This window comes from Agelaius tricolor, unplaced genomic scaffold, assembly GCF_023055355.1.
Source record: "Agelaius tricolor isolate 1412-34295 unplaced genomic scaffold, bAgeTri1.0.p SCAF_38, whole genome shotgun sequence".
In the NCBI taxonomy this organism is placed as follows: Eukaryota; Metazoa; Chordata; class Aves; order Passeriformes; family Icteridae; genus Agelaius; species Agelaius tricolor.
This window is the reverse complement of record NW_027269298.1, coordinates 2,965,129-2,985,887: the sequence shown is the minus strand read 5'-3', so window position 1 is coordinate 2,985,887 and position 20,759 is coordinate 2,965,129. Positions and strand designations below refer to the sequence as shown.

The following is a 20,759-nucleotide window of genomic DNA, read 5'->3' as shown; positions in this document are numbered from 1 at the left end:
CCCTGGCTGTTCAAATCCCTTCCCCCTTGTCCTTTCCCTGTGTGCTCTCCTTCTCCTTCAGCTCGATGAACACTGGAATTATCTTACCTTCAATTTATATTTTATACATTTATTATCCCATTCATTTCTTAGACAAATCATGAACACATATTTGCCTAAATCTCCCTGGCAGCTGGCAGATCCCTGCCTGCATCCAGCTGTGCATCTGCAGCCAGGCCCAGGGAATCCTTTCAGAATAAATAAAGCCAAAAGTGGTTCCTGGGCTCAGCTTTTCACCAAACTGCTTCCAGGCCCAAATCCCTCTCCAAGAGCACCTTCATCCCACCCTGGCTCTGAGAGCTGAGGAGAGGTGGTTCTGGATGAGCAGAAGGGATGTCCAGCTAGATTTGGAGGAATTGTTTCCTTCTGGGTGCCAGTGGCTGCACAGGAGAGCCAGAGCTGCCAGCCCTCCCCAGGGCAGAGGTTGGATTTCCAAGCCCAGCATGGAGCCCAACCTCTCCAGAGCATCCCCTGGGTGTTCCAAACAGAGCCCAACTTCTCCAGAGCATCCCCTGGATTTCCCACTGCATCTCCAGCTGCCAGAGCCCAGCTCCAGCCCAGAAGGGAGGTTTGGAGTGGTTATTGGGAAGGAATTCCTGGGGTTTTTAGGGTCTTGGACAGTCCAGCAGATCCCAGCCAAGATCTCCTCTCGTTTTCCCTGCCAGTCCAGGGCTGGCACCAGCTGGAACACCTCGCCTGGAAGCTCCTTTTTCTCTCCTTTTTCCCATTTCTCCTGAGCAGAATGACACTTGTGTTCACTGTGACTCATCTCCTTGACCTTTCTATTCACTTTTAATGGTGCAAGCTGGAAATAAGGGCACCCAAACAATGCTTGCATTATTCAGCTGGTGAACCACAGCCCTCGGAGCAGATCTCTCCCCTGCAGCACACAAGAGCACACACAGTAGGTATCTCATTCCAGCACATCCAGCACGGGAGAAAAAATAAAATAAAATCCCACAAACTCACTGCTTAATTCATATTTGAGAGCTGAATGAGCTGCAGCAAAGAAAATTCCCAGTGTAAAACGCTGCAGGAGGATGAGAGATCCTGGGAAACTGGAGTGGCATCTCCAGGAATTCGGCTGCAGTGAATTCTTACTCCAGTATTGTCTTGGAAACAAAAAAAAAGGGGGTGGAGGGAGGAAAAGCAGAGGAGGAGAGGCCAGCCAGGCTGATGAGCTCAGGCTCCTTGCTGAATTTCCTCAGCAGCTCCAGCTGACAGGCACAAGGAACACAAAACCTGGCTCCAAATGTGACAGTGATGATCATTGACTCCCTCAGTGACCTCTCCTTTCCCACCCAGCTCCTTCCTGAGCGCTGCAAACTCCCCTCCTTTGCAGCTTGGAGCAGAAAGAGAAGGGAAAAAAAGGCCTGGAAGCAGTTTGGTGAAAAGCTGAGCCCAGGAACCGCTTTTGGCTTTATTTATTCTGAAAGGATTCCTGTGGCCCTGGCTGCAGATGCACAGCTGGATGCAGGCAGGGATCTGCCAGCTGCCAGGGAGATTTAGGCAAATATGTGTTCATGATTTGTCTAAGAAATGAAATGAATAATAAATGTATAAAATATAAATTGAAGGTAAGATAATTCCAGTGTTTATCGAGCTGAAGGAGAAGGAGAGGCCACCAAACATCCAGCACATCCCTCTTTAGGAAAACAGCTCCAAATTTCCTCTACAGATCTAATTCAAAATATTCTGAGAGTAGCCAACAGAACAGCACGGTGCTCTTGGTATAATCTGTAAAAAACCTGTCCAAATTGAAATACAAAATCCAAATAACCTCCTGCATTTGTTGGGCGAGGGGCACTGGGGATGCCCAACAGGAAAACAATTTTCCAAGGAAGAAAATTGTTTTTAGGGGGTTTTTTGGGGCTGCCCAAGTGATCTTCTGCTCCAAATTTCCTTCGTAGATCTAACTCAACAGATTCTGAGATTCTGAGAGTCTTGTTGCTGTTCTTGAGCAACAAGAACAGCACAGTGCTCTTGGTATAATCTGTAAAAAACCTGTCCAAATTGAAATACAAAGTCCAAATAACCTCCTGCATTTGCTGGGTGAGGGGCACTGGGGATGCCCAACAGGAAAAGAAAAAATATCCCAAGGAAGAAAACTGTTTGTAAAGTAAAAATCCATTATTAAAGATGAACTCCAGTTCATCACCATCCAGCACATCTCCCTTCCATTTGCACCCCAAAAAGGGGATTTTTTTTCCACTAAACTTAAGGGTTTCTTTGTGGCTGCCCAAGTGATCTTCTGCTCCAAATTTCCTTTCTAGATCTAGTTCAAAGGATTGTGAGAGTAGCCAACAGAACAGCACAGTGCTCTTGGTATAATCTGTAAAAAACCTGTCCAAATCAAAACACAAAATCCAAATAACCTCCTGGATTTGCTGGGTGAGGAGCACTGGGGATGCCCAACAGGATAAAAAACATCCCAAGGAGGAAAAGCATTTTTAAAGTAGAAAGAATCAACCACCAACAGAACCTGAGGCACAGGGATGCAAAGAGACTCCTGGAGCTGCTTGAAAACCCAGATTTTATTGGCACATCAGCAATAAAATCGTGTTCAAGCATCCCCTCAGGGCCAGGCTCCCCACAGGGATGCAGGATCAGCCCCCAGGCCATGGGAAATCCAGGGTTTTGCCCATGGGTTGGGACAAAATCCACAGCAGAGCTCAGGGATGAGCCCTGATGCAGCTTTTCCACTCGCTCATCCCCAAAGGCTCCTTTTTCTCTCAGGCTTATTACACAAACTCGAAGAAAAACTCTGTTGTAAATACATTAATACAACTTTCCTCCTTTTAAAAAATGACATCTCATCATTGTGAGAGCTTCCAGATGATGTTAAGAATCCTCTTGGCTTCTGGAAAGAAAAAAAAAAAAAAAAAAGAGCCCAGACTTGGAGCAACCGACCTCAAAAATGCCTTTTGTGTAGTTCCTTCATTTATTTATTTTAGTTCCACAGATTTTCCAGACACGTCCACAGAGAAACCACGACATCATTTGGATGCTCCAGCCAGTGCTAGGCTGAATTTCAGGAGCCTTGGGACTTGCCAACAGTAACCAGTGCTTAATTATACCACGTTGCCAACCCCATTTTTTCCACATAACATTAGATTTCAACAAAATGTTTCCATTCTTTCATGTCTCAACCTTTTTCTTTTTTTTTTTTTTTTTTTTTGTTCCCCTGGTTTTGCTCATTCTTCCCATCCTCAGTGTTGCTTTGTTTCACACAAAAGGTTTTCTTGTGTTTTTAAGGACTGAAAATTCAGTCCCAATCATATCAAATTTAGTAGGAAGAGTGAAATATTTGATATAAAACAAGGCCAGGCTGGAAGTGAAGAAAATTTCCCAAGGAAGAGAGGAGGGAAAAGAAAAGGGGATTCACTTTATTTCCCAGAGAATTCTTCTCACTTTAACCAGCACTTCCCATTCACCAAAATCTGGGTATTACAAACTGACACCCACGCTTTGCACAGGACCCAAACAATATTTGATACTCTGTCATGCAATGTTTTACACTCTTTATACAATATTTTGTACTCTTTACACAATAATTTATACTTTTCTCTGCCAAATGATCCATTTTTTAGAACATCCTGAGGATCAAACTCCAGCTAAACTCAGCAGGCAAAAGGAGAGGTGAGCAAATAAAAGAAAACGGGGATGGAATCCAGATTTATCCTGGTTTCCCCTGTCCTGGGGGCTGCTCACTTTAAAGTGAACTCCCATGAGAGCAAAGCACCAGCTCTAAATGGAGCTGTTCCTCCCAAAGGGTCTCAGAGCCCTTTCAAGTGTTGAAAACAAAATTTGTGAGGGGTTTTGGATGAGGGAATGGCTTTAAAGTGACAGAAGGAAAGTTTGGAGTGGTTGTTGGGAAGGCGTTCCTGGCTGTGAGGGTGAGGAGGTCCTGGCACAGCTGTGGCTCCCCTGGATCCTTGGAAGTGTCCAAGGCCAGGTTTGAAAGGGCCAGAGAGCCCCCAAATTTCTGTGAAAGCATTCCCAGCTCTTTGCTCCCTGCAGGTTTCCACATTTCCAGAGGCACTGCCTGCCATCCATCCATCCATCCATCCATCCATGTCCATCCATCCATCCATCCATCCATCCATCCATCCATCCATCCCTGCATCCATCCATCCATCCCTCATCCATCCATCATCCATCCATCCACCCATCCATCATCCATCCATCCATCCATCCATCCATGTCCATCCATCCCACATCCATCCATCCATCATCCATCCATCCATGTCCATCCATCCATCCATCCATCCATCCATCATCCATCCATCCATCCCTGCATCCATCCATCCATGTCCATCCATCCATCCATCCATCCATCCATCATCCATCCATCCATCCATCCATCATCCATCCCTGCATCCATCCATCCATCCATCCATCCATCCATCCATCCATCCATCATCCATCCCTGCATCCATCCATCCATCCATCCATCCATCATCCATCCATCCATCCATCCATCCATCCATCCATCCATCATCCATCCCTGCATCCATCCATCCATCCATCCATCCATCCATCCATCCATCCATGTCCATCCATCCATCATCCATCCATCCATCCATCCATCCATCCCTCCATCCATCCATCCATCCATCCATCCATCCATCATCCATCCATCCATCATCCATCCATCCATCCATCATCCATCCATCATCCATCCATCCATCCATCATCCATCCATCCATCCATCATCCATCCATCCATCATCCATCCATCCATCCATCCATCCATCCATCCATCCATCATCCATCCATCATCCATCCATCATCCATCCATCCATCCATCCATCATCCATCCCTCATCCATCCCTCATCCATCCATCCATCCATCCATCCATCCATCCATCCATCCCACATCCATCCATCCATCCATCCATCCATCATCCATCCATCATCGATCCATCCATCCCTCATCCATCCATCATCCATCCCTCATCCATCCATCCATCCATCCATCATCCATCCATCCATCCATCCATCATCCATCCATCCATCCATCATCCATCCATCATCCATCCATCATCCATCCATCATCCATCCATCCATCCATCCATCCATCCATCCATCCATCATCCATCCATCCATCCATCCATCCATCCATCCATCCACCCAGAGCTTCCCCAGCTCCCAGATCCAGCAGCTCCAGGAATCAGGACACAAAAAGTAATTACTGAAAGAACGAAGGGCCAATTTTAACTGTCCAGCAGATAAACCCTTCGGAGTGAAGAGCAGTTTCCTGGAATGCCTTCCCAGATTTTTCCTGAAGTCCAGACAAAACTCAAAACATCCCTAAATGCCACTGCACGCTGTCCCACAGCAATTCCTGCTGCTCCTCTGGCTCGGGGCAGAAATCCAACCTAACTCAAAGCAGGTGTGAATGCAGATCCTGCCCTGGGGACAGGGGGACAGGGATGGACAGACAGCACCAGGAGCTGAGCACAGCTCAGGGCACAGGGAAAGCAGCCGGGCACTGCCAAGGGTGACAGGGACATGTCTGTGCCATCAGGGCCTCTGGGACAGCCACTAAATGGGAAAAACGGAAAATCTCCTTCAGAATGAAAGCTGTGATTTGCTGGTGTTTACCTGAGGGTGCTCAGGATATGGGAATCTTTTCCAACCCCAGGGGTTCTGTGCTGACCCCTTGCTGCAGCCACACTCAGGGCAAAGAACCCAAATTCACTCAAATTAAATCAGGGGTGTCCCATCTCCACTCCTGCAGCACCCAGAGTGGGGAGAGCAGATATTTGAGTCCCCCCTCAGCTCTGAGAGACATCAGCACAAGCCCTGCAGTGCTGAAAACCTGAAAAATCCATCTCCAATTCCAGATCCTAAAGGGCAGGGACAGCACCCACTTAAAATAAGGATTCACAACCCCTTTCCAGCCCCTCCTGATTTCTCCTAGGGCACACAATGAACACTAAAAACAACACCAAGGCAGGTTTTTTAATTTAAACTTGCCATTAAAAACATGTTTTGGTCAGAGCCAGGTGAGTCCTCGCTGCTGTCCCTGTGTGCACACCAAAAACCAGCAACTCCCCAGAGGGTTTTGCCTTAGAGATACCCCAAAGAGGTGAAATGGGGCTGGGAATGGGGCTGGGAATGGGGCTGGAAATGGGATTTGGAGTGGGATTGGAAGTGAAGTTGGAAATGGGAATGGAAATGGAGTTGGGAATGGAAATGGGGCTTGGAATGGGGTTGGGAATGGGAATGGAAATAGGGTTTGGAATGGGGTTGGGAATGGGATTGGAAATGGGAATGGAAATGGAAACGGGATTCGGAATGGGATTTGGAACGGGATTGGAAATGGGATTTGGAATGGGATTTGGAATGCGATTCCTCCCATTCCCAAATTTGAAGGAATTCCCTGAAATCAGGGAATGCTCAGCACAGTTTTCCTCCTGCCCCTGGAAGAACAAGACAAGACCTCTGCTGTCCCCTCTGCTGTCCCCTCTGCTGTCCCCTGGCCAGGCTGCTCCCACAGCCGAGTGCCTTTAACTTCCAAATTCCCATTGCAACCTGGCAGTGCACTGACAGCATGATCCAGCTTTTACAGGGGAAAATTGGAACTGCCACCCATTCCAGACCCATAAAGTCAGATTTCTTCTTGTAAAACAATATCAACACTTTTGACTGGCAAAGTATTGAAATAATCCTGTCTTTTAACTGGCTGGATAAAGATTTTTTTAGCTCGTTTAGGTGACTGGGGAAGAGCCAAGGTAACAGGATACAACATAATTTCCAGCATTTTTATTTTAGTTTGGATCCTCATTACTCTTTGCCGCTAAAGGAAATTGCTGCATCCAAAAGTTTCACCCAGAAACCCGATTTGGTTTTTACAGGGATTTGTAAGAGCAGAGAGGGGTTCCAGCTTTGTCTGTGGGTTTGATTTTGGTGTGACATCATCTGTGCAAATATGGGAAAATCTGAGCTGGATGGGCAGTGGTGGGAGGCAGCTTTGACATTGTTATTTCCCTGTTATTTGCTGGAAATCCTCTGTGCCAGGTGCCATCCCACAGATTACAGGGAAATTTCACCTCTCCACACAGAGAAACCAACTATCCTGAAACTAGCACACGCTCTGAGCTGCAATAAAACCAGAGACAACGTGGAAAAATTAAAAAAAAAAAAAACCGAAAAAAAAAGCCATCAAGACCATTAGTCAATGCCATCAGCAGCCCCAGTCTGGCTCCTCCCTCACCCAAATGATTTGATGTCCTATTAGGCGGCTCATTAGGAAAACTCAAAGCCTTTCACCACAAGAGTCATTCCCCAGAGCTGCACGCTGGCCCCACAAAAGCTCCCAGCCATCCTCTGCCCCGGCAGCTGCCCCCAAAACTGGTCCCAAAGTCACCTGGGAACTCCCAAAAGCGGTTTGGGATTGTCTGGAGGACAAACACAGACGGGGAAATGCCTGGGGATGCTCTGGGAGTGTTAAAGCATCAGCACAAGCACGAGTGAGAGGAATAAATTGTTGGTTTTCCTTTAGAACAGAGCGGTCTGGTGAAAATTCAATTTTCAGCTGATACAAAGTACCCGAGCCTGACAAGAGGAGCTGGTGGCATTCCAGCCCTCCAATACCCCTATCCCGAACTCGGGGGTCTCCCACTGGCCCCTCATTTCCCTGCGGGGACGTTCAGGACATTTTATCCATTGAGTTTTTTCCACCCTGCTCAGCCTCCACAAGCAGAACCTTAATGGAAGCATTCCTCCAACGCCCACCTCTTCTTCCTTAAGGTCATTTGGAGAGGCCAGAAATGAAAATAATTGGCGATCCCGCTGCTTTGACACAGAGAATCCCACTGCTAACACTCAAACAAACCCTGCAAAAACCACTGAATTCGGGCAGGGAAGCTGAATCCCAGACAGCCCAGCTCTTCAGGGCACTTCTCGGCTTCTCAAGTTACCCTGAAGAACTCGAGTTTTAACTTTGCCGATTTCAAAACTCGCCTCGGCCAACAAATGCTGCCCTGAAATCCAACACAAACAGAGCTCGATGCCTCTGAGTGCCCACCACAAACCGGGAAAAAGCTCTGCAAACACCCAGGAAACTCCTCCGGCACCCCACAAAAGGATATTCTGCGATTCCCCCCGCCCTGGCATTTCCCAGAAGGCAGAAATTTGGGAAGCAGAGCTTTGGAAACAAAACTGCACGGCCCCAAAGGGAAGCAGAAATGTGTTCAGTCTCTCTTCTGCACCATTAGGAGGGGAGGGGAAAAAAAAAAATGACATTCCAGTGGTTTTCTGTGCTGCTGCACATCTGGAAGCTCGGAGCTTCCTCCTGCTGCACCCAGCCCCGGTTTTAGGGGCAAACCCTGCGGGGTTGAGGTTGGGGAAGGGGCAGCGAGCTTTGGGGTCCCCGGGCGGCTGCAAAGCTTTTGTGTCCCGAGCTTTGATGTGCGGAGGGAGAGCGGATTCCTGCGGGACAAAAAAAAACTTTCTGCTCCTCAAGGAGGAGGAACTACGCAAGCCCGGAGGTTTCCAGGGGACTAAATATACATTCACATATATATCCACGGCGAGAGAGAAAGAGGCAGAGCCTCCAGAAACTCATCCCCGACTTTTCCTCCGGAAAAAAGCAGCCCGGCAAGAGGCGGCTCTTGCTCCAAGGAAGGCGAATAAAGAATTGTTTTAAGTTTTTTCCCCTTTTACGGGCCCCCTGACAAATGGCATTCAGAGACTCGGGCAGCTAAAGGAGGTTGGGTGGGTTTTGTTGGGTGGTTTTTCCTTCTTTTTTTTTTTTTTTATCTATTTTTTTCTTTTTCTCTCCTTTTTGCTGGAACGCACAGGGAGGAAGGAAAGCCGAGAGGGTTTTGCCCCGCACCAAATCATCCCCCCCGCACCCTTTCCCACTCCCCCACGACCCCCGCAGCTTTTGGGGGGGCTCGGGAACCCCCCTTACCTGCCCGGCCGAGGGACAGGGCACCCAAGAGCAGCAGCGCAGCGGGCACCGAGCAGCTCCGTATCCAACTGCGCCTTTTCCACCGCGTGTGCGTATCCATGCTCCCCCCACCAAAAAAAAAAAAAAAAAAAAAAAAACTAAACTAAACTAAACGGGCCACCAGCTCGGGACAGCTCGAAAGGAGGGTGAAGAAAAAAATTATTTAAAAAAAATACAAAAAACACAACCCCAATCCAAGCTGTCTGTAGAAGCGCAGAGCAGGCGCTCAGCCCCCCCGGCAGCCCCCCCCGGGGAGCAGCCCTTTATAAAGCCATGGGGCGGGCGGAGGGTGCGGGGGCTCCGCCGCGCTCAGCTCCGGCCCTGCCTCGCTGCTCCTCCGCTAAACTTTTCCCGTCCCTCTCTCTCTCTCTCTCCCTCTCTCCCCACACCGCCCTTTTTTCCCCCTTCTTTTAAACCCGAGGCCGGAGTTTGTCAATCTCGGAGCCGCGCAGCAAATCAGGGCCGGGCGGAGCGGCCCCCCCAGCGCCCGCCCCCGGGATGTCCCGGCCCCCAAAAGAGATTTCTTTTTTATTTTTTTTATTTTTTTTTTCCTCGTTTTTCCCCCCCGCTGGAACAGCAGCACACGGAGTTTTTCCGCCTCTTGCCGTCTCCTCGCTTTTCCCTGCGTTTTTCGGGATGTGCCCTTGTTGGAGGACTGGAAACTCCAAATTTTAGACTTTCTGTGCTGACCACCCCCCCCCCAAGGGAACACTGAGGAGAAGGAGAAAGCTTCCAAAATGGAATGATAGAACTGGGATTATGATGATAAAGTTTGAGTAGAAGTGTGTAATATTGCGTGGTAGAAAACTTAAAGTTTTAGAAAATATATATTCTATATATAGAATATAAAGTTTTAGAATATGGTTTTAGAATATGTAAGTTTATAGAATATAGTATAGAGATTATGATGATAAAGTTTGAGTAGAAGTGTGTAATATTGCATGGTAGAAAACTTAAAGTTTTAGAATATATATATTCTATATGTAGAATATAAAGTTTTAGAATATGGTTTTAGAATATGTAAGTTTATAGAATATAGTATAGAGTTTATGATTATAAGGTTTGAGTAGAAGTGTGTAATATTGCATGGTAGAAAACTTAAAGTTTTAGAATATATATATTCCATATATGGAATATAAAGTTTTAGAATATATAAGTATATAGAATATAGTATAGAGAGTATGATAATAAAGTTTGAGTAGAAGTGTGTAATCTTGCATGGTAGAAAACTTAAAGTTTTAGAAAATATATATTCTATATATAGAATCTAGTTTTAGAATATATATGTTTATAGAATATAGAAAACTTAAAGTTATATAGTATAGAGATTATGATTATAAAGTTTGAACTTATAGAATATAGAAAACAAAGTTATAGAACATCATATAGAGATTATGATTATAAAGTTTGAGTTTATAGAATATAGAAAACTTATAGAATCTAGTCTAGAGATTATGATTATAAAGTTTCTATCACATGGTAGAAAACTTAAAGTTTTAGAATACATATAGTCTATATATAGAATATAAAGTTTAGAATAGATAAGTTTATAGAATATAGAAAACTTAAAGATATAGAATATAGTCTAGAGATTATGATTATGAAGCTTGAGTAGAAGTGTGTAATATCACATGGTAGAAAACTTAAAGTTTTAGAATATATATATTTTATATATAGAACAAAAAGTTTTAGAATATAGTTTTAGAATAGATAAGTTTCTAGAATATAGAAAACTTAAAGTTATAGAATATAGTAATATATAGAAGGCAAAATGGAAGTTTTAGGGTGAAAGCTGGTTCTTCCTCTTCACCCTCTTCTTCATGAGTTGGCGTGATATTGTGTAATTGGATAAAGAATCTGCATTGCAGCCACGAGTGGTTGGTTATTGGGTTAAAAGTAAAAAGAATTTAAGTGTCATTTCCTAATTAGACAGTTTATCCTTAAAAGACCTTGTGGAGAGACACGGCTCCAATTTTTAACTTGTTAGAAAGAAACACTGCAGAGCTCACACTCTGTGAGCCTGTACGGCAGATAAAAACTAATAAACATCTGAAATATCATTTCACACATTCAATCCCGACCTTGGCAGACAAAAAGAAACGAAGAATCCACGTTCCCTGTGCTGCCCAGTGACGGGGAATGGCTGGAGCAGGGACAGGAGGCCGGGGTGGGACAGCAGGGCAAGGTTTCACAGCCAGGAGGAGCCAGGGAATGGTGCCAGCCCCAAAGCCCAGTGGCTCCTGCTCAGGGTGGGATTCTGGGGTCAGGATTGGGGTCAGTCCTTGTGGGTCCCTTCCAGCTCAGGATATTCTGTGATTCCATCTGGAGGGGGTGTGGGAAACGCGAGGATTGGGCACGGAAAGGAGAGTGTGTGTGCACAGGGTAAAAGGGCAAACGAGGAGGGGAAAGGGAAGGGGGTTCCCTTCCCTGATAGGTGAGAGTTAGGGTGGCAAAACCCACCTCTGGCAGGGAAGGGGTGGGAGGGACAGAGAGCTGCTGGTCCTTTTTGTCACTGTCACCACAGCAGTGACACTGATAACCCACACGGGTGAAACACCAACTTCCAGCGTTCTGGCTCTGCAATATCAGAGCAGCGCTCAGGGCTGGGGCTGGATCATCTCTAAGGTTCCTTCCCACCCAAGCCTTTCTCTGATTCCATTGAAAAACAAAAGCTCCAGTTCTTTTCCTGTCCCAGGAGAGGATAGATCCCACTGCAGAACTTGGTGGCCCACAATGCTGCAGACCCCTCTACAAAACCAAAATCAGATTAAATGAAAACCAGAGAAGGAAAACACAACAAAGTCCAGCCCTTTTCCTTAAATAAAAGCCCTGAAGATGCTTGCTGCTATCAACACTTTCTCTGTCAGGGCCACCAGAGACCTGAACATCACTGCAGGCACCACTGATGTCACATCCAGGTGACAGTCCCAGCTCCTTTGGAGCTCATTTTCCCCATAGCACTGGTGTCACCTGTACCCCACAGCCTGGGCCACACCAGAGCGTCCCAACCCTCCCCACTCTCCCTGCACAGCAGCAGAATTAAGGCCCTCACCATCCACAGGGGGAAAAACACTTCCATGAGCTGAATTCCCACTCTCTGCCTGGCCTGGACTCCAATTTCTTTGTGGGTTTGGTCACCCAACACTCAAGGAAGGACATGAAGGATGTGAAGGACAATGCAGGAGTTTGGGGTGGCTCATCCCGTTCCTCGTTTTGGCTGAGTGATGGAAGAACCCGGCACCATGAGGAGTTTTAGCCATAAATCTTTGACCATGTCGAAGAAGGACAACGTCCCGTGCAGGGACAGTGAAGGAGTTTGGGGTGGCTCATCCTGCCCTGGTTTTGGCTGAGTGATGGAAGAACCCAGCCTCATGAGTTGTTTTGGCCATAAATCTTTGACCCATCCCATTTGGGGTTGGGATTTGGGGCTGGGATTTGGGACTGCGATTTGGGGCTGGGATTTGAAGGACAATGTCCTGTGCAGGGACAATGAAGGAGTTTGGGGTGGCTCATCCTGCCCCTGGTTTTGGCTGAGTGATGGAAGAACCCGGCCTCACGAGGAGTTTTAGCCATAAATCTTTGACCCATCCCATTTGGGGTCAGGATTTGGGGTTTGGATTTGGGGCTGGGGTTTGGGGCTGGGGTTTGGGGCTGGGATTTGGGGTTGGGGTTTGGGGTTGGGGTTTGGGGTTGGGGTTTGGGGCTGGGATTTGGGGCTGGGATTTGGGGCTGGGATTTGAAGGACAATGTCCTGTGCAGGGGCAGTGAAGGAGTTTGGGGTGGCTCATCCTGCCCTGGTTTTGGCTGAGTGATGGAAGAACCTGGCACCATGATGAGTCTCACCATAAATCTTTGACCTGGTGGAATGGGAGTCACTTGGGTGGATAATCAATCCCAAACATACCAAACCCTAAAAGGACAGGAGGCCAAACCCCCTGGATCGAGCAGTGGGAAAAGCGATGCTCCCGCTCCACTCAGGGAACGTTCCCTAAGGATTCAGTGGGAAGAGCTGCAGGAAATCCCTCCCTTTGCCTCTGGGATACCTTCCCCAGCTCCCAGGCTCGCTGTGGAGCTGGAAAAGCTGGAGCCTGAGGCACAGGCAGGAAGAGCTTCCCTGCTGGAAGAGCCTTTGTGGGTACCTGGGTGACTGCAGGCTGGCAGGTAAATCACACCCTGCTGGCTCTCCAGGAGGAGCCTGCAGGTGAGGAGTGCCAGGGCAGCACCTGCACAGGGTGGAACCTGGGGCTGACACTGTCCGTGCTCCCTCCTGCTCCAAAATACCCCAAAATCCCGGGATTGACACTGTTCATCCTCCCTCCTGCTCCAAAATATCCCAAAATCCTGAGGTTGGCATTCATCCATCCTCTTTCCTGCTCCAAAACATCCTGGGATTGACACTGTCTATCATCCCTCCTGCTCCAAAATATCCAAATATTGTGGGATTGACTCCATCCATCCTCCCTTCTGCTCAAAATATCCCAATATCCCAGGACTGACACTGTTCATCTTTCCTACTGCTCCAAAATATCCCAATATTGTGGGATTGACACTTCATCCTGTCTCCTGCTCCAAAATATCCCAATATCCCGGGACTGACATCATCTATACTCTTTCATGCTTTAAAATATCCCAGAAACTGACACTGTCTGTTCTTCCTCCTGCTCCAAAATATCCCAATATCCCGGGATTGACACTGTTCATCTTCTCTCCTGCTCCAAAATATCCCGGGACTGGCACTGTCCATCATTTCTCCTGCTCCAAAATATCCCAGTATCCCAGCATTGATACTATCCATCCTCCCTCCTGCTCCAAAACATCCCAGCATTGACATTGTCCATCCTTTCTCCTGCTCCAAAGCATCCCAGTATCCCAGGGCTGACACTGTTCCTCCTCTCTCCTGCCCCAAAATACCCCAGGACTGACACTGTTCATCTTTCCTACTGCTCCAAAATGCCCCAGTCTTGTGGGACTGACCCCATCCATCCTCTCTCCTGCTCCAAATACCCCAATATTCCCAGCTGGGCCTTCCCACAGGCTCCCATGGAGCAGAAGCTGCCCCACGCCCCCATGGAGATCCTTCCTCTCCCCTCCGTGTGTTCAGACTGTGAAATATCCCAAGAATTTGGACTTGGAAGGAGGGTGGTGAAAGCACCAGCAGAGCCTGTGGGTTGCAAATCCCCTCCCTTACCCCTTGGGCTTGGAATTTGATGATCTTTAAGGTGTTTTTCAACAGAAATAATTTACTAATCTGTGATTCCAAATATGCCCTGATTGTGGCACCAAGGGAATCAGGATTTCCCTGGATGTCTGCTCACCTGGGGGGGGGTCCCATTTCTGCCCCAAATTCCAGGATTCTGGGCCTTCCCCTCCCTGATTTCTGCCATACAAGAAATGGGGTGGAATTTGATGATCTTTAAGGTGTTCTTCAACTCAAATCATTCCCTAACCCCGTGATTCCAAATAATCCCTGATTGTGGCACCAAGGGAATCAGGATTTCCCTGGATTTCTGCTCACCTGGGGGGGGTCCCATTTCTGCCCCAAATTCCAGGATTCTGGGCCTTCCCCTCCCTGATTTCTGCCCATACAAGCAGCTCAGAAACGCCTGGATTGTCTTCTCCAGCACTGAGAGAAAATCCCAAACCCCTGGAGCCCCCTCCCAGCCACTCCCTGCCCTTCCAGAGGCACTCAGACACGGGGAGGGGGTTCCTAAAGCCCCAGAACACGGCAGACAATGAAATTAAAGCAGCTCAGAGCAGTGAACTCCCACAGCTCCCTTTTCCCTGCTCCAGACTGACACCAAAACACCCAAAGCTGGACCTGGATCAGATGCAAAGCAGAAAACCTGGCCCAGGAGCTTTTGCTGAGCAGGAAGTCTGAGATCCCAGTTGCTTCCCAGGTGATTTGGGAGCTTGCACAGGCCTGTTTGCTCCTCCTCAGCAGCAACAGAAATGCAGAAATCAGCTCCTGGTGGCAAACTGGAAAATTCCAGCAGGCACGTGCCAGGTTTTGGGAGCCAAACCCGGGGTGGGAGAGGAGCAGATCAGCTGGAGGGAGCTCCAGGAGGGGTCACAGGAGCTGGGGGGGTGATGGCAACCCCAGATCCCAACCCCAAACCCCAGCCCCAAATCCCAACTCCAAATCCCAAATCCCAAATCCCAAATCCCAACTCCAAATCCCAAATCCCAGCCCCAAATCCCGACTCCAAATCCCAAATCCCAGTCCCAAATCCCAAATCCCAGCCCCAAATCCCAGCCCCAAATCCCGACTCCAAATCCCAAATCCCAGCCCCAAATCCCAAATCCCAACTCCAAATCCCAAATCCCAGCCCCAAATCCCAAATCCCAGCCCCAAATCCCAACTCCAAACCCCAACCCCAAATCCCAACTCCAAATCCCAAATCCCAGCCCCAAATCCCAAATCCCAGCCCCAAATCCCGACTCCAAATCCCAAATCTCAATCCCGAATTCAGGCCCCAAATCCCAACCCCAAATCCTGACTCCAAGCCCTGACTCCACATCCCAATCCCAACCCCAAACCCCAACTCCAAATCCCAGCCCCAAATCCCAACCCCAAATCCCAATCCCAGCCCCAACCCCAAATCCTAATCCCTAATCCCAACCCAAATCCCAGCTACAAATCCCAACCCCAAACCTCAACCCCAAATCCCAAATCCCAACTCCCAACCCCAAATCCCAAACCCCAAATCCCGACCCCAAACCCCTCCAGCAGGCAGCCAGGGCTGTGTCTGAGCAGCCAAGGGAACACAGCAGGGCTGGGAGCCAAATTTCTTTAGGAACAGAAGTTTGTGGAAGTGTTTTCCTCCCAAGTGCATCTTGAGCCCAGCTGGGGGGTGTTTATGGGATGGAGGAGATGTTTGAGGGCTTTGAAAAGGAAGAAAAAGGCTTAGGGGATATAGGTAATGTAAAAAAACAATAAAATAATTGATATGCTATGAAATCAGCAGCAGCATTCAGCCATTGTTGTGGAGTTTGAAAGGATAAGTTTGAAAGAATTATTGATAACCACTCACACCCCATGGCCAGCTGAGGGGAAGAGGCTGAAATGAGGAATTAAAATGACCTGAGCTGTTGTATAAATAATTAGGACAGGCAGCTGCTCTCAGCAATGATTTCCAATACCATTTATGAGGAGAACACATCTATAAAATGCACATTTTCCCTCCTCAGTCTTAATGTCAGCCTGTACTCCTGGAAAAATTATAAACACCATTGCATCTCTGCCATTAATTCAATGTTTATCAATTGTTCTGTGCCCAAATAAGATCACAAATCCCAACCCTGATTTATAATGCCACACCTGGAAAGGATTGCTCCCAAATTCAGCTTTAAAAAAAAAAAAAAAATGGAGGATTTAGCCCTAAAGAGACATTTTGGATGGAGAGACTTGGCGAAGGAAACTCTCCATTTATCCACAGAGGAAACTTCACATCTGGAATCCCAGAGCTCAGCACTGCCCCAAACTCAGAGCTCTGGGTGGTCTTTAATTTGAACAAGGAGTTCAGAGCATTATCCAGGGCTGTTCACACCCATTCCCACCCTGCAGAGTGGCAGCATTTCCCCCAAAACCTTCCTGAAAACGCTGCTTTGAATCCCAAATCCACATTTTCAGAGGTGATGGGCAGCCCATCATCACTGGCAGCAGAATGCCACGGGTTTTCAGGCAGAACAGATAATTAATGCTTTAATTAGAACCCAGGCATGATGAAATATTCAACAGGTACCTCCCAAACAGCAAGAAGAAAAAGGAAAACTCTTTCAAGAGTTGAATTTTCCCCCCTAAAAAACACAAGCTCCCACTCCCCCTGGGCTGAGCCCCTGCTGGGGCTTTGCAGGAGCTGGGCACCAATTCTCCCAAATCCCAGCTGCTCCAGTGGGAATCCAAATGGGGATTTTTGCCATGAGGTGGCACCAGGACCAGCCCCATGCGTGGAAAGAGCAGCAGCACAAGGTGGGGTTTGTTTTTGTGCATGTTTGGGTGTTTCACAGCTCTGTTGAAGAGAGGAAATAGCTTTATAAAGGGAACAGACTTTCCACTCCTCCTCTTTTTCCAGCCTTGTTGCGGCTCCAGGGTGACGAGGCCAAGCCTTGGATGTGTTTGAGCCGTCCCAGGCCGTGAAATTTGGGATGAATTGTTCAGAGAGGAGGCTGAACTCAGCTGCCCTTGCCCTGTGTGTGCCCAGAGCCGGCCTGGGGGCCAGGGAGGAGCTGCCATGCCCTGCTCCCATCCTGGGGCTGAGCTCCCCCTGCTCTGCAGGCAGTGGCTCAGGCTAAACCCAGATAATCTGTCTGGACTGCAGGAGATAATCCCTGGGGATACACAGAGCGTGCTGGGAAACCAGGGGCTGCCCCTGCCCTCTGATCCCCACAAGGGTCGAGCACTGAAGAAGTTCCCAAACCCCCCCTGACCCCACAAGGGCTTCACTGAATGCCACAAACTTCATTTTCCCGCCCCGCTTTGTCCGTCATAATCGTGGCTGAAGATTAAAGTCACAAATTTACAGAGCCAGCGGCAGCTCCAGAGGTTCAGCTTGGGTGCCTGATCCCAGAATTTTCCTCTGCACCCTGGGATGTTCATTCTGGTTGATAAGAGATGTTAGCAGAATAGGAAAAATGAGATAAGGAAGGGCAAGGCCTAGCTGGAATTAAATCTGGTCAAGAACAGCAAAAAGAACTTCAAGCACATCAACAACCAAAGAAAAACCTTTCCAAACCTTTCCAAACTTTTCTAAACCATTCCAAACCATTCCAAACCTTTCCAAACCCTTCCAAACCATTCCAAACCTTTCCAAACCTTTCCAAACCTTTCCAAACCATTCCAAACCTTTCCAAATCTTTCCAAACCTTTCCAAACCTTCCAAAAATTTCCAAACCTTTCCAAACTTTTCCAAACCTTTCCAAACCTTTCCAAATCTTTCCAAACCTTTCCAAACCTTCCAAAATTTTCCAAACCTTTCCAAACCTTTCCAAACCTTTCCAAACCTTCCAAAAATTTCCAAACCTTTCCAAACTTTTCCAAACCTTTCCAAACCTTTCCAAATCTTTCCAAACCATTCCACATTCAGAGACAAACCCAAAGCCTGGGGTTACCTTAGACCTGTCCTAAACTCAGCCTCTCCCTTCCCACAGAACAAAGCCAGCAGAGCCTTTGCCAGCTCATTCCAGCTCCTATCCCCGTGGTTCCCCATTTTTGGGCGCTTTTCCCCCTTTTCCTGCCTTTCCTGGACCCGTCCCCAGCTCCTTTTCCTCTGGCCAGGCTTTCCCCTGGCTCTGTGCTCATAAATCAGGAGGCCAGAGGGGTTTGTGTTTCACAGAGGCCATGGGGCTTCCACAAATTAAGTTTTGTTTGAACTGGAGGATCGTTTTTAGTAAACCAAACAAACTCCTTGACCTGACTTGTACTGCAGCAGAACGAGCCCAGAAAGAGCTCCTGGCTGCAGCAGGAAGGTATTTTGTTAAAAAGAAAACCCAAAAAAGTCAAAGTGAAACAGCTTCTTGTGGCAGTGCTGAGGGAATGGAAGGTCTGAGGAGACACCCTCAGCTCAGACATTCTCCTGGGTCCAAATGTGATCTCTGTGAGGGCTCTTTATCCAGTCCTGGCAGCCCTTAAATTGCCATTTTTCACTTTAAGATGCTTTTCTTGGTGTCATGTTTGGTCCCACTGAGCAGTTTTTCCTCTCCTTTGGGTCCCTGTTCTCAGCAGCAAAATTATGTGGGTGTTTTTTATTATATTTTAGCCAGCTCAGATGCTCAACTGATTTAATTTGGTTCCACCAAAGGCCGTGAGTCTTCAGCTGTTCCTGCTCTCAGCACCTCTGCCCCATCCCTTCCTTCAAGAAGTCAACTCTTCATCACCAGCATGGCAGATTCCAGGGTGGCCATGAATCCCATTGCTAACTGGACTTTCACTCTACAGCCCCACAGAGAACCCAATCCCTTCCCAGGCATTTTCCATCTGATCCATCCCCAGCTCCAGCAGAGCCCTCAGGACCGGGCACTGCCAGTCCCATCCGCGGGGCTCCACTCCTGCCATGGCCAACCCAACACCAGGAATCCTGGGACTCTTTGCCCCAGTTCTGTGCTCAGCTCTTTTCTCCAGGGCTATTTCACCACATATCCCACTTTTTTTTTTATTTATTCTTTTCTTATTTCTTTTTTAAGGAGCTGTGTATTTTAAAAAGCCGGGCGAGGAGCTCCGGCTGAAGGATTCAATTGACAAAGGTCAGCAGCAAACATGACTAATCCATTATGCTGTTAAACAACTCAACATGCAGGGGTTAATCAATGCTAGCCCAAGGTCTAATCCCTCTTTCTGCTAAATAACTCACTGAAAACAAACTCTGCCTGCTAATGTCCTGCAAAGGAAGATAAATGCACACCAGGCTCGAGGAGGTTCAGTTTTCAGAGCTCTCTGCTCCTCCAAAGCCTGACTACTGTCAGCCTGGCCAGATGTTATTCCCATCCTTGCAAGGAGAGGGATTAGGGGAAGGTTTGGTGGCATCCTGCCAGCTTAAAAAATAAAATCAAATAATAATTCAGAGTGCTGGATTGCTCAAGCCGGGCTAGCAGGGCTGTCCTGCCCAGAGCCAGGCTCTGTTCCCAGGGGATATTCCCTATTCCTGTGCAGATTCCAGCCCCTCTCCCTATTTATAGCCCTGATTTGGGCTTTTTCAGGATGGTAATTTCATGCTGCTCATAAATGTCCTCCTGCAAACTGGTATTTGTTGAGCATCTGAGCTGGCTAAAATACAATAAAAAATACCCATATAATTCTGCTGCTGAGGCTGGGGACCCAAAGGAGAGGAAAAACTGCTCGGTGGGACCAAACATGACACCAAGAAAAGCATCCTAAAGTGCAAAATAGCAATTTAAGGGCTGCCAGGATTGGAATGCTTCCTCTCCTTGCTGAGCAGGTGATGGGACAGACCCTGAAATGCAGGCAGGGGCAGTCAGAGCTCTCTTGTGCTGTCTCTGCTGCTGGAAGGGTTTGTCCCATGAGCATCAGCTGCAGGAGGTTTTTTGGGGATCTCTGGCAGCATTTTCCTCCCCAGGACAGAGCTCCTGGCACCACCAACCCTGGCAAATCCCATTTGGCATCATGGCACAGAATCAGCCATGCCTCCCGATTCTCCTGCCTTTCTCACACCTCTGGGATGGCATTTCCCCCTCCAAAGGGAGCAGGAGCTTTCCTTTGACATTTAAAGGTGTTGGGAGCAGACTAACCCTGGTTTAGGCTCCACAGCATTGGAATTACAGAAGTTAATTTGTCTTTAATTCCTTCCGTGTCCCACCGATTTTTAGGGCAGCCTCACAAAACTCCTTGGGACAAATGGCCTTGCACAGAATTCCTGCAGGTGAGTCCAGCTTTTAACAAATTCCATGAGCAGGGGTTGATGCTCTGCCTGCAGACACTCAGATGCCACACTTTGCTTTTTTTCCCTGGCCATGCTTCCACCACCAATAACTCAGGAAAGCCTTTGGGCCGTGCCCATCCTCGTGTTTGCTCCACCAGTGCAGTAAAACAGCTTTGACTCCCTCACTGCTACATCAACAGCCTCTTTATGCTTAGAAATGATGCTCAGTCCCTGAGGGAAAAAATGATTAAAACAAACCATTTTCTCAGCTGCTTCCACTGCAAAGGCCCCCTCAACTTCCAGACAACTTCATTTTTCATCAGGGCTCCTTCTCCTGCCTCTGCTCAGCACTGAGCAACCTGCACAAGGGCTGCTCCTGGGTTAAAC

At 47.8% G+C, this 20,759-nt stretch overlaps 1 protein-coding gene across 2 annotated transcripts in view; it reads right to left on the bottom strand.

The window, feature by feature from the left end:
* COL5A1 (collagen type V alpha 1 chain) overlaps nt 1–9,724 on the bottom strand; it is a 136,826-nt gene extending 127,102 nt beyond the window's left edge. The window contains exon 1 of one of the 2 annotated variants that reach the window (XM_071453943.1): nt 8,962–9,724. In XM_071453943.1, the coding sequence (XP_071310044.1) occupies nt 8,962–9,061 (100 nt within the window). In that variant the 5' untranslated portion in view covers nt 9,062–9,724. The remainder of the gene's footprint in view (nt 1–8,961) is intronic. The other variant, XM_071453942.1, reaches the window with a different exon arrangement.
* Between the last annotated feature and the right edge of the window lie 11,035 nt (nt 9,725–20,759).